This window comes from Carassius gibelio, chromosome B25 (genome assembly GCF_023724105.1).
Source record: "Carassius gibelio isolate Cgi1373 ecotype wild population from Czech Republic chromosome B25, carGib1.2-hapl.c, whole genome shotgun sequence".
In the NCBI taxonomy this organism is placed as follows: domain Eukaryota; kingdom Metazoa; phylum Chordata; class Actinopteri; order Cypriniformes; family Cyprinidae; genus Carassius; species Carassius gibelio.
The window spans coordinates 11138678-11153124 of NC_068420.1; the positions used below are offsets into that span (position 1 = coordinate 11138678).

At 36.1% G+C, this 14447-nt stretch overlaps 1 protein-coding gene across 1 annotated transcript; it reads left to right on the top strand.

Moving 5' to 3' along the window:
* The first annotated feature begins 267 nt into the window (after nt 1–267).
* parvaa (parvin, alpha a) lies at nt 268–13326 on the top strand. The gene is made up of 13 exons (XM_052597486.1): nt 268–536; nt 4669–4758; nt 4858–4928; nt 5014–5116; nt 5253–5393; nt 6905–7020; nt 7675–7733; nt 9150–9169; nt 9750–9811; nt 9888–9956; nt 10290–10391; nt 10767–10839; nt 12379–13326. The coding sequence occupies exons 1-13, from the start codon at nt 401–403 to the stop codon at nt 12453–12455; spliced, it is 1119 nt and encodes a 372-aa protein (XP_052453446.1). The 5' UTR covers nt 268–400; the 3' UTR covers nt 12456–13326.
* Nucleotides 13327–14447: the final 1121 nt, after the last annotated feature.

Here is a 14447-nt window from a genome sequence, read left to right on the forward strand (position 1 = left end):
TTTGAAAATTATTCAAATATTACATTTTCCTTTTTTATGTCAAATATAAAATAGTATTAAAAAGCTAGTTTAAGCAATTCGGTCAAAGTCCGTCATTTTCATTTTGTTTATTTATTTAGGCTATTTGTTTGTTTGCATGAATTGTTCTTCGTTCGGCACTTCATTTCTCACGGCAGTAACGTTCCTAATAAAATTGTCTTTAGCTCACTACGAATAACTTTCTGAACCGTGTACCTTTGGAAAAGAGGGTGGGATCAAAGGATAAGGGAAGCTCGTGTGAAGGCTGGGCAAATAGCTGGAATTCCGTTTCCGTTCCTGTTCCTGGGATTTTAATCACTCCCTCGGCGGGGGAAATATCATAGTATTTACACTTTCTGTCCTTTATTGTTTGTTTGAACCGATGGCGTCTTCCCCGCAGAAATCTCCGTCCTCTCCAAAGTCACCAACTCCAAAGTCTCCGTCTTCCAGAAAGAAAGATGACTCATTTCTGGGAAAACTTGGTGGGACTCTCGCCAGGAGAAAAAAGGCGAAAGAAGGTAGCGATTGAGATTAAAACGCTTTATTTTGCACTTTCTAAATATTAAATAAACGAATTAACGTTAGTCATGACAGTTTTGATCTGAAGTCGCTAACGTAACGTACATAACTTCTTCAGAAGTCTGGATAATTCCCTCCTCCAACTGTATGCGCGCAGCCGCGCAGTAATACGTGTATTAACACTGCTAGCTTCTCTGTTCCTCATAAATACTTTAAACCCCGAAAAAGAAACGATAGCTGGTGTTTATAAGTGTTTAAAAATGTGATGTTTACATTACAACGTTTGTGAACCTTTCTAGCGATGTTCGATTCCGCGACGAATCGTTCTTTTGAGTCGGTTCTTTTTTTTTTTTTTTTTATAAATCACCTTAGGAAAACGGTCAGTGCGATCGAATTGGTCCTTACGTTTCTCCAACTCAATTGAATCGACTCATTGAATCGAGAACCGTTTCTTTTGAGTCGGATCTAGTGCTCATGTTATTTGACAAATGAGTTGAAAATAAAAAGAGAAAGGCAAGCAGTAGAAACATTACACATTAACGTACCATAAAAATGTAATGGATTTTCCTCATTAAAGGGATAGTTGGCCCTAAATTAAAATTGTCATCATTCAATCACCCTTAAGTTGTTCCAAACCTCATCTGTTGAGCACAAAAGAAGATATTTTGAAGAATGTTAGTTACCAAACATTTGAATGACATTAATGAACACGATTGTAACCTCAGAAACGTGTCACAGCCATGAATAGCAGTTCAGTTGTGATTTTACCTTTTTAGTTATTAAGAGATTTCTTTGTGCTCCATTTTGGCAAGTAGCACTTTAAAGTATGCACCCTGGAGGCATGATTATACAAATCTTTCCAAGTGTTGAACCACACCTAAAAATGTCTGAATCATCAAATAATTCTGACAGTCGTTTATAGACCTCAAATCACACTAGGGTGACCACCTGTCCCGCATTTTGCGGGACAGTCCCGAAATTTGAAGCTTTGTCCCGCGTCCCGCAAGTCATAAGCAGTGTCCCGCATTTTAATTTCGTCTTCGTCATTTTATTTAATCGTCCTTTAAATTACATTTCTACAATAAAAAAAATGTTAATAAGAAAACACGTACTGAACATGCGCAGCGCAGCCGTTATTATTGGTTCTAGCGGCTAGCCAGAGCAGGAAAATAAACACCGAGAAAAAAAAAACCCACACAGACACAAAAAAAAAAAAACACTCCTGGTGAAAGTGAACTACAGCTACACCTGCCAGGAGTTCTAATGACACATAATGAATGAGAAGGCCCTACTCTAAGCTGCCAGATCAGACAAAAAATATAAATTCAAGATGCACTGAATCCGGTAAGAACGCATTTAATCTTTCTAGTCTTTCCTAATGGAATTTATATGCTTATTTGGAAATGTGCTTTGTAGCGATTGGATTATTATTTTCACTTAATTATTTGGATTGAATACACACGTTCTGTTAACGTGCTGTTAACGTGCTATTTATGTTGATATTTATTTTACTGATATTACTATTAAATATATAGTGACGTTCACAGCGCCGGTCAGCACCGTCATTAACATTTTTATAAACCCTTTTAGCAATTTAAAACATGTTAACATCACTGCAAAAAGATATCTAATAAAAAAAAATCAATATTTATTCACCTAGTATAATAATAGTAATTTCTCTGCCTCGTGTCCCGCATTGTCCCGCAAAATCAGGTCTGCTGACCTGCAACAGAGCAATAGCCAGGTGGTCACCCTAAATCACACGCTGGCTGGCACATTTAAAACTGTTCTTGAGCGCTGACTTAAGCTCACAGCCAGCTCTAGCAGTGCTCTTCTAACCATGTAAGGCATTGTTTCTGAATGAGGCTTAAGATTGTACAGGAATGAGAGTCATCTCAGCCTTAAAACAAGAACAGCTGCGGCTCTAGGCTACAATACCAAATAATCTTGACAAGTTGAAGGGATACTTAACAAATAAAAATATATTAGTCTTGTTGTTGTCTTATCCGGGATAAGTAAACTAGGCAGTGTGCCGCTGCAGATTACATTGGAGTGTTTCTTCTGAGTTTGCACGATTCCCAGAGTGCACTTCTGCAATGATTGCGTGGCACCCATCAGCACTCACAAGGCTGAATTAGAGGAAAAAGCAGCTGAGCCTTCTGATACTCTGACTGTCTAATTCTCCGTCTCCTGTTTGATGAGGAATATTTTGTGGCTTGTACCCAGGAGGCAGTGCATTTTATGTTTATTGCTTTCGTTCCACAATTGGCAATATGAATTAAAAGGATGCAGGATGACTACCACTTAAAAGGTCATTCCTGTCATTCCTTCATGTCATTTCAAACCTATTTAGTGTTATTTTTGTCCTTTGAATTAAAAAATAAATAAATAAGAATTTAGCTTTTTATGTAGCTCTTTCCAAGCAGAATCTTCTGGTGGAGTTGTAGGGAACTGGACAATTTCTGAATTGTTTAAATTGTTTCGCATCCATCCAGTCACCCATGTTAACCTTAGCGCTCACCCTGGTACAAGATACATGAGGTCTTAATCGTGCCGTTGGATTGTATGCGCCCCCACGTCAGTGAGAAGAAGCAGCGGGAGAGCAGCTGCGCGTGAGGTCGAGAGGGTGTTGATTAATAGGATATCGTCCTCCATGGGCGGCCTCTGGAATCCTGCACAGGATGTTCGCATCCCCGTAATCAGCGCTGTAGACGGCGATGCATGCTGGGTTGCGGTGGGAGTGAAGGGCTGGGGTGTTTCTCTGAGGATGTTGAGAATGTTGATGCATTGAAGTTCTTCTAAAGTCTAATAAATATATGCATTTTTACAATTTTTGCTGAAAATGTAAACTCTGATGCTAGGTTGTTGTGGGTGGTTTGCCAGGGTGTTGCTACTTGCTGTGTGGTTGCCAAGTTGTTTTTGGTTTTTGTGGTGGTTGCTTACTTGGTCAAGCGATTTAAAAAAAAAAAAAAGAAAGAAAAGAAAAGTAAACCATCAGATGTCTCTGATACTTTGGGGGCTAAATATTGTTCATAGCACAAACAATAATAACATTTAATTACTTAATATTTAATTTAACATTTATAAATACAATATAATATATTTTAATGTTTTTATTTACATTTGTTTATATATATATGACAAGTTTGAGTTCAACAAGAATATTATTTTTATTTATTTATTTATTAATGCATTTCGGTCACACTTTATTTTAAGGTCCAGTTCACCCTACTAACAAATCATTAACTATGGCTTTTGCTCCAAACTCCTAATTTGCTGCTTACAGTATTAATAGTTAGTAAGGTAGTTGTTAAGTTTAGGGTAGGATTAGGGATATAGCATTGAGTCATGAAAAAGATGTGCTTTAAGTACTAATAAACAGCCAGATATGTTATTAATAGGGATGCTATTAAGCAACTAGTTAATAATGAGAACGTGTCCCCATACTAAAGAGTTACCCAAGTTTCTTATTCTCACCAAGACTCAATTTATTTGATCAAGCATGCAATAAAAACGTGGAAATATTTATAACTTATAATAATTGTTTTTTACTTTAATATCTTTTAAAATATGTCATTCTAAAGTGCTGATTTGGAAAAAAAAATTATCAGTATCAGTGCTTAAAACAATGTCGTTTTGAAAAGGTAATAGTTTTGGTGAAACTGTTTCTTTTTTTTTATTATGAGTAGTTCACATTCCAAGTTCAAAAGAACATTTATTTGAAAAACATATTTAACATTAGAAATGTCTTTACTGTATTTACTGTCAGTTTTGTTTCATTTAATGAGTACATGCTGAAAAGTATTAGTAGTATTGTATACTAATGTCCACATTCAATCTAAAATATGGCAGGTAACAAGTAAAACGGCTTGTAAATGGTTTTTCATATTGACTTTAAGTTTGGGAAGTTAAACGGATCCTTAACCCTAACTAAGTGTAGTAAAAGAGATGCTTCTCCACAGCACTCATCAGAATCTAACAAGGCAAATGAACATATGGTCAACCACTTGTATAACCGCAAAAATATGAAGGCGAAAAAACCCTACTCAATTTCTTTTATTTTGTTTCTTCTTTTTTTTTGATTCAGAAATAATTTGTCATCTCTCACCCAATGTGTCCTGTATCCCATAGTATCTGAGCTGCAGGAGGAGGGGATGAACGCCATTAATCTCCCCCTGAGTCCCACACCTTTTGAACTTCATCCTGAGGACATCATGCTAGGCAGGTGAACCCGTAGCCTCATTATTCAATTGATGCTCGCTCAGGTTAATAATATGCTCTTACACCTTCCTCCTGTCTGTCTCTTTCTCTTCTTCACAGAGGAAAATGAAGTCCGCACCATGGTGGACCCCAACTCAAAAAATGACCCAAAACTCCAGGAACTCATGAAGGTCTGTGTTTAAAACCAAAAATGTCAATTCTATCATTATATGTTCACCCACATGTCATTCCAAACCATGATTATACCCAAATTAGGTGCTCATTGACTGGATCAACGATGTTCTGGTTGGTGAAAGGATCATCGTGAAGGACCTGGCTGAAGATCTCTATGATGGGCAGGTTCTCCAGAAGCTCTTTGGTAAAGCATCTCTTTTTAGTTTACAATGTGGCTATTGGATGAATCTGACTAGATGTCCAGGAAAACTCTACCCAAACTCCTCAAGATCTTCTCCATTTTCTCGATTCTAATTTGCCCTTGTGTTTCCATCCCGTAGAAAAGCTTGAAGGTGAGAAGCTGAATGTTGCAGAGGTGACCCAATCTGAGATTGCCCAGAAACAAAAGTTGCAGACGGTCCTGGAGAGGATCAATGACGCTCTGAAGGTCTCCACCAGGAGCATCAAGTGGAACGTTGACTGTAGGTCCCTACAGCTCCAGCATGAGACATTCAAAAGCTCCTAAATAAGACAAGTGTTATGCACTGTTAAACATGGGCCTGTATTGGCCAGTGAGTCTTAAAGTGTCTATTTAGACATGCAGTGGTGCACAAAACAGCAAAGTAATGTTTTTTTTTTAAACTCTATTGAAGGGTGTTTCTCATGGCTTAGAGCTTCAAAGGCTTGGAAAACACTTAAGGCGATGTAACGTTGTCTTTTAGTGGATTTCAATCACTTCACTTATGTGGAAGAGACACTAAAGAGATTATAGGTCATTTTGTTGTGTTTTATGAGGCAGAGAGATTTATGCACTATTGATTTTCATATTAAATGGAGGCGAACATCAATCCTATGTCCTTAAAGAACACTCCACTTTTTTTTTTAAAATAGGCAAATTTTCCAACTCCCCTAGAGTTAAACAGTTGAGTTTTACCTTTTTTTAATCCATTCAGCCAAACTCTCTTGGTCTGGCGGTAGCACATTTAGCTTAGCTTAGCTTAGCATAGATCATTGAATCTGATTAGACCGTTAGCATCTCGCTCAAAATTGACCAAAGAGTTTCTATATTTTTACTATTCAAAACTTGACTCTTCTGTATTTACATCGTGTACTAAGACTGACGGAAAATGAAAAGTTGTGATTTTCTAGGATGATTTTGCTAGGAACTGTACACTCATTCCGGCGTAATGATCAAGGAACTTTGTTGCCGTGCCACGGGTGCAGCAGGCGCAGTGATATATCCCGCAGCGCCTGAAAATAGTCCCTAGCAACTCTGCTACCAGCAACTCGACTACAAAACTAAACTGTAAAAAAAAAAAAATCTGTAAAATATACGGTTTAAAAAAATTAACTTATTGAAGTACTAAACCTCGTACCTTTGTAATATACTGGTAACCACCAAAAGCAGGTGGTGATGAGAAAGTCACGTGATGAAACAAAGCCCATCACAAGCAGAATTTAAATAATAAGATGCATAGAAGGTGCACACTGTCATTCACACAAGCACTAAACACCATCAAGGTGAGACTAATTTAACTGAAATATGCAATGAACATTAATTTAACAACATTATATGTAACATACAACCCTAATAATCATAAAAGATAAGAAAATATAAGAACAAACTGCTATTTAAAAAAAAAAAACATAAAATAAAAAGAAATTTTGAAATACAGGGCAGAGAATTCTGGGGACTTCAGTTTAAGGTTTTCCCTGTAATTTTTACAGGAAATTGTTAACCATTTAACAGGTTTGTACGGTAGCATTTTCACAGTTTTTTACCGTTAAAATCATAGTAATTTTTTACAATGTAGCTGGGGACTATTTTCAGGCGCTGCGTAATATCCCTGAGATTTACCGTTACAATTCACAGAGCTGAATTTACATCTCAGCTGGTTTCGTGCTAATACTGGTTTTAATTCATTCAAACAAAACTAGGGAATGCTAATTTTTCTTCTCTCTCTATCTCTTTTCTTTTTTTCTTTTTTACTAGCGGTTCATGCTAAGAGCATTGTGGCCATCCTTCACCTGTTGGTGGAGCTGTCACAGCACTTCAGAGCCCCCATTCGCCTCCCTGACCATGTGTCCATTCAGGTGGTTGTGGTCCAGGTACGTACCTCTGCTTTAGACTGTAATGTTCTGTACCTGAGAATAAATCTTTGTTGTTATGATGCTAGGAGTAGATAACATTAAGCGAGTTATATTTGCATTAAAACACTCTGATACACTCGTCAGACAAATTCTCTCATAAATCTCCACAAAATCACACAGAAAGGTTTGATTGTTAATTTTGGCCTACTAATGTTTGTCAATGTGTGTCTTTTGAAGAAAGCAAAAAAAGTCTGAAACGGAAATGTAGATGAAAGCTAATTAGCTGTAGTAACTGATGCTAGTTTGTTGATATTAATGGCCTCTGTATTTTGACAATTGTCTTTTTTTTGTTTTTGTTTTTTATTTATTTCTGCTTAACTTTGCCATTGAATCAAATAAAAAAAAGTCAAACTTAGTAACATATATCATATTACATTTTAGTAACCATTTTTAAATGGTATACATTTATGTATCTATTATTAACCATTCGTGTAGGAGAATGGATTTGAAAAATGTTATCTTCATCTTGTTTTTCTCTTGTTGTGCCTGAATTGAGGAACTGTTTTCCCATAACAGATATTTTGATGGGACAAATGATAGCAGTTTATGTCTTCTGGAGATCTCTGGCTTCTGTTCATATTTAATCTGTTCCTTTTTTTTTTGGTCCTTTAGAAACGAGAGGGCATTCTTCAGTCCCGTCAGGTTATGGAGAAGATCACTGGCAACACAGAGTACGTCAACGGTGCAACCCTAATTTCCAGATGTCACCTCCATATGTTCATAAATGTGCCAATATCAGGGCTTAATAATCTTTTGCACCTTTTGTAATGATTCCTTTCATGTGTTTAAATCATTATACGGTAGAGCGCTGATTACAAGATGGCGTTTGGAATAGTTTTTGGTGCTGTTTTGTCACCCTTTTGGGACACACACACACACACACATATGTGCACAGCTGACTGTATAGCGGTCCTACAGGCACCTGGCAGCCCGGGAGATAAGTGTGTGTTTTTGCACGTGTTTGTGGAATACTTCCTGAGGCTGTTATCACACACAGTAGCTGTTGATGCCCAGGCCGATGGCTGGCAGGAGTGATTAGAGAGTGAGGAGGAGGGGGCCTCATGGGGAGGAAGCCCTGTCCAGGGCTGTCCCAGGCTTGCCCGATTGATTTGATCACCCTTCCACAAACCCAAATGGCAGCCGCTTTTTCTGCCTGGCTTTCAATGACCGTAGAATTAATAGAGATAAATTACCCCCCATGTTGTACAGGAGATAAATGAAATGCCTAGCTTGCATTAACTGATTATTAAAATTGTTTAAATTCAAAAAAAAAATCTTTTTAAATCCTATATGCTTCACAACCTTATAATGTATAGTATATTCCTATTCAGGGACACAGGATATTCATTTTGAGATTTACTAAAGATTTCATTTATCAATGTTTTTAAATTAGTGTTTTTGTAGATTAAAGCTACGGTAGGGAACTTTTGACGCTCTAGCGGTTAATAAACAGAACTGCTTGCGTCTTGCGGAAGAACATTGTAGCCGGAACTACTTCTCTCTGTTTATGTCTATGAAGAATCACAACGGTACTGGGTTACTCCACCACGGTACCCCCGAAACAATCTAAAATAGTCCGAATATAAACACTTATTATAGGTGTACCCTAGTGATTCAGGACAGGCTAAAAACACGGTTTGGAAAATGGATTCATGGTGTACTTGCTTATTATATACATTTTTCTACATTTTGAACACAAACAAAGTTACGGAGCGCAGCTCTGATTGGTTATTTTTTACCGGGAGCGATGGAGTTTCTGCAAATGGCAATAGGCCCACTGGGAGGAGCAAGACGAGCTTGATTTTTTTCACAGATTATCTGTGTCATATTCTACTGTCAGGACATAATGACAGGTTTAATAAATATGTAAAAAATATATTTTTACAAAAGTTACCTACAGCAGCTTTAATATTTACATTTTATAATGGCAGACAATTAAATATTGGATGACAACTGTTGATATTGATGTTACTACGAGATTATTTTCTGATCACATGCTTATATATGTGTATGTTAGTACTAGGTTCAATCATAAATTGATATTGCAATCATTATTTGAAGTTTTTGGTTGTTGTTGTTGTTCACAGGGCATTATCTGGCAGACATGGTAAGTGTTATTTAATTATAATATTTATTTCAATTTCCATTCCAAAATTCTAACACACTACTGTTGACAAGTTTGGGGTTAGTAAGTTTTTGAAAGAAATTGATTTTATGTTAAATCAAAAGTAGCAGTAAGACATTTAGAATTTTGTATAAGATTTCGAATTCCAATTAATGCAGTTTTTTTTAGCTTTCTATACATCAAAGAAAATGTATAAAACTTCCCCCCAAAAAATATTAAACGGCAAGTTAAGAAAAGTGTAAAAATAATACGAAATTTTATTTGAGCGTTATATTAGAATGATTTCTGAAGGCTCATGTGACAGAAGGATGTAGAAATGGCTGCTAAGAATTGAGCTTTGAATAAAAGAGCAATTACAGTCGTACAGTTATTTAAATAATTGATGTTTTTATTGACTTCGATAAAGTAAATGCAGGCCTGGTGAGTATAAGGGTCTTTTTTTCAAAAACATTTTCACATTTTCAAAAACGTTCAAAATCTTACCAACCCCAAACTTTTGGACACCAGTATTTACTATTCCTGCAGTTATGTTTTTAATTGCTGGATGTATTATTATATTCAGAGCGTGATGCGTTTGACACCCTGTTTGATCATGCTCCTGACAAGCTGAATGTGGTGAAGAAGGTATGAACGAGCCACAATTGAAGCCCAATAGATATTCTTACACAAGCCTGATCACATATGCATCTGTTTTCTGCAGACTCTAATCACCTTCGTCAACAAACACCTGAATAAACTCAACTTGGAAGTAGCAGAACTGGACACACAGGTAACACATGGGTCAGCTCAATATTGTGACTGTGGTAAATAACAAATGCTAAGCCAGGATCATCATGTGTTACAGTGATTTTAATAAAATGGTAGCAGCAGCAGAAATATGATAGAAGACCAATAAATTAAGTGAAGTTATGATTCTGTTATTTTATTTATGATACAAACCTGTTTTACTGTGACTGTGCACATTTTTACAATATCAATTTAAGGCCTCCTTGCTGAACAAAAGTAATTTTAGCGTGCCATAATAATGTGTTATGTAAATTTGTATCTCTGTTTGGCATCTACAACAGGACTGTGTTGTTCTGACTGAAGTGTGTGTGTGTAGTTTGCAGATGGTGTGTATCTGGTCCTGCTGATGGGACTTCTGGAAGGATACTTCGTCCCCCTCTACAACTTCTTCCTGACGCCTGAGAATTTTGACCAAAAGGTATGAATTAGCAGTGCGTCTGCGGTTAGCATGCTTCAGTATGAAAGCCACCCTGGTGTGCTGTGTTGAGTGTCATTGAGAGGGGGTGGTGTTGACAGTCAGCCCAGAGTACAGGCTGCTCACCTGGGTCACATCCAGCAGGCCCGGCCTGTGCCAACTCTATCCGTGTCGCACCAGGATGCATCTGTAATCTGCCTCTGCACAGGAAACGGATAAGTGGGGTGATGTGTAGCCTCCCTTTAATATCCAGTCCTTGTGTGTGGATTTCAGAGATAACCGCTTTAGGTCCATCTACAGTCCAGTTTGGAGAAATCACTCATGCCGTTCTTTGTACTTCAAGGTGTCACAATATGACGGTTTCTTTCTTACCTTCAGGTTCACAATGTGTCTTTCTCCTTTGAGCTGATGCAGGACGGTGGCTTGGAGAGGCCCAAACCCAGGCCTGAGGGTAATTATGGCTTGGTTTGCTCCAAAACCTGTCACTGTAATTGTGTGGTTGACAGGCCATTTAGAAAAGATTGGTCTTGTCAGAACTGTACTTGGATACTTTCCCGATTCGCAAGTGTTGCTCTTTCAACTTGAATCTACAGTTCTTAAATGTCACATACAAAAGTTTCAGAGATAATTGAAAAATTATTTTAAAAAAAATTTTTTAACGTTTTTTTTTTTTTTTCTGATTGGCTCGTAAATGTAAATTGCATAAAAAGTACAATAATGTTTTATTTTAAATTATTTTATTTTTTACTTTTTATTCATCAAAGAATCAAAGAAAAAAGTATCACCGGTTACAAAATAAATTAAGCCGCATAAGTTTCAATGCTGATAATAAATGTAAATATTCTAAGGATTTCTGAAGGATCATGTGACACTGAAGACTGGCACAGAGATGCTGAATGATGCTGAAAATGCAGTGTTGCGTCACAAAAATAAATTATATTTAGTAAATTAAAATAGATAATCAATATTAGTAATTGCAATCATATATTATTTTTCCTGTATTTTTGATCAAATAAATACAGCCTTGATGAACACAAGACACTCTAAAACATTACAAATATTACTGAACCCAAACTTCTGAGCAGCAGTATAAAAATTATATCTTGTACGCAATTGTCTGTTCTTAAATGGAATTGTCAGTTCTTTTTTTTTTTTTTTTTTTTCAAATCAAAAAGTATTTTTCTTTCTTTGAGAGTAGTTACCGTAGTTGGAAATTTTTCTTTGCTTAAGAATATGTAGTTACCTATTCATTTTAATTCAAGAATACATAGGTCTATTTTCCTTACTTAACAATAGTAAGCAGTTTTCCCGCCTTTTTCAATAATTAATATTTAAGGAGTATGGTTTAATATATAATATATTATTATCATATATTGAATAATTAATATTAATACTTTATTATATATTATTATTATTATTATTATAGTTACAATTAATACAATATTAAGTCATTATTATCGAAGTAAGATGCTGTTTATAAATACCTTCTGTTAAGAGCTATTTCTATAGCTGAAACAGAAGAGCACTAGAACAACTAGGTCATGGGAAAGCAAGAACTGATGCAAATGTGTTACTTTGGATGGAAGAGTCTGTCATATGCTTAAATTTGAATAAATACTACACAAATACAGCTCTGTGTACACTACTATATATTTATAGTGCTTTACAGTGTTCTTTATACTGTGTGTGCATTTGTTTGTGTTTTGCATTGAATGATTATAAGGTTAAAAGTGTGTGTGTGTGTGTGTGTGTGTGTGTGTGTGTCTGTGTGTGTTGTGCTGTTCAGAGTCCTTGAAGAGTCAGGTGTATTATATAGCATTGCATAAATCCACTTCATGCTTTAAATCAGTCCAAACAAGTACTGCAATTGAAGAAACTGTGCAGTGTATCTGCGTTTCAGCTGCTCAAGAGTTCTTCAGGCCTAGACAGTTGTACCTCTATAAAAGCTATCGCTAAATGAATAATTTTTTGTTCTTCTGTTTTGTTCCAGATATTGTGAATTGTGACCTAAAATCGACACTCCGAGTACTTTACAATCTTTTCACCAGGTACAGACATGTGGAATGAGATAAAACGGGACCGCTATTCCGAGTTTTAATGAGGCTGACAGACAAAACATGCTGTTTTTTTGTTGTGGAGTATTGTACAATACCTTTATATGACTAATAATTTGTCTTAAGTCTTTTTTCTTGTCATCTAGATAGAGGTTAAAACACTAAAGAAAATAACACTATGCATAGAAACGTTTTTGATAACGGCGTTCCATTCCTCAGATGATGCATCAAATGCATAACTTCACCTTTTACCTGTGGAAATAAATGCAATTAGCAGAAACGTATGGATTCAGAAGTGCTTAAACAGACGTATGAGAGAAAATACCCAGCTCGCAGCCTTGCATTACACATTATATTGTATAAAACACTATATAACTTTGCTTCACAGTATCAGCTCTCTTAAAAAAAAAATGAATGTTTGACCAAATAATTAGTTTAGTTGTAATGACTTGCTGTTTCACTGCATATCTTAATTTTTGAAGGCTTCGTATTGATTTCTGTGCTAATGTTTTTAGATCTGTCTGCACTTGCATAGCTTATCTGAATCAACCAAAAATGTTTTCCTCACATGCTGTTGTCACATAAATCTGGTGCAGATTGTTGTTTTGAAGAACTCTGAAAATTAATATCAATTAATTCATAATCTTACATTTTAAAACACAGACTTTTTATCACTATTGGGAAAAAATATATATTTTAACTTAAAGGCGATTTAAATAGCAGTAGTGCAACTTTTATGTTTGTGGAAATTATTAAAACACTTTTTTTTTTACCATTTTGATGCTATTTCATTGCAGTAGAGTCATCTGTAAAATACAATGTCCATGTTTTATGTCCACCTGAAAAATGTTACCAAATCTACATTAAACGTGGATGATCATCTAGCCCATTGTGATTGTGAGATTCGATCTTTCCATTCCATTTCCTCCCTCTCTGCCGAGCCAAAGGCTGCGTTCTTGAGTGCTGTACTTTAAGTCGTCTTCTCACTGATAGACTCCGTTCACTTCACTCACTGGAACAGATGCTTGCGCTGTTCAAATACCGCAGGGATGACCAGCAGACGTGGACTCTCTTTGTACTTATTTAAGTGGAAGGCTGTTTGGGGGTAATTTAGTTCCATTCAAAGCCGTCCGCATCCACATGGGGAACCACTGCTTGAAAAATCGCTTTAACATTCTTATCGGATTCTTTTCAAAATGGCAGCAAAACAAAATGATGGTCTAATTTTGATCTCTTAAACAGTTTGGCTCCATACAATAACGTGCTTCAGCTTCCTAGATGGTTTTGTTCTTTATAACCACCAATAAATACCAAAAACTTTCTGGTATGGAACATCTTGAATTGAGTCACTCTCAGAACAAGTACTGTTGGTTTAAACAGAAGAGAAATACTCTAAACTTATATCGATATATAGATTTTTTTTTTTTCTTCCATTTTCCAGAAAATTACTTTTCTGCCTGAAGCGTTGAAATTCTTGTTTCTGGTTTGCTATAGAAAATATCATATCTTTATGTATCCTAGTACGATTTTGCATTTTCTAAAGAAAATGTGTCCAGCACAGCGTTCTGTGTATAGGCTGATATGCTAGTCCCTTTTTTTAATACTTGTCTTATCACCAGTTTATTCAAAAATGGTAAGTCTAAACACTGAGAAAGGTCACATTAGCTAAATTTGGTCCATTTCCCACTGCATAAAGTTGCATAAAGCATCATCCATACAGTTTTGCCATAATGCGATTATTGAAATGACTAGATTTCATTTTCTGAACTACCTTCATTTTACACTTCTCATCAAACCATGTGAATTTTGGGATATCACTTGTTGCATACGTACAGTTATATGTTTCACTATATGTAGCTGTTTGTTTAAAATACTGGAAGAGAACATTATGCATTTTTCACACATTATGACATCCGGTTATCACAAAAGCAGGTGATTTGTGTAATCTGAGGGGGAAATTAGAGAAAGGACACCTGGGTAATTGACTGACCTGTGCGTAATGTCC

Excerpts from the sequence above, each read along its gene's own strand:
- parvaa (XM_052597486.1), top strand. The coding sequence starts at position 401 with ATGGCGTCTTCCCCGCAGAAATCTCCGTCCTCTCCAAAGTCACCAACT. Across the intron at positions 5,394-6,904 it reads CATCAAGTGGAACGTTGACT|CGGTTCATGCTAAGAGCATT; the intron begins GTAGGTCCCTAC and ends CTTTTTTACTAG. Across the intron at positions 10,392-10,766 it reads CTGAGAATTTTGACCAAAAG|GTTCACAATGTGTCTTTCTC; the intron begins GTATGAATTAGC and ends TCTTACCTTCAG.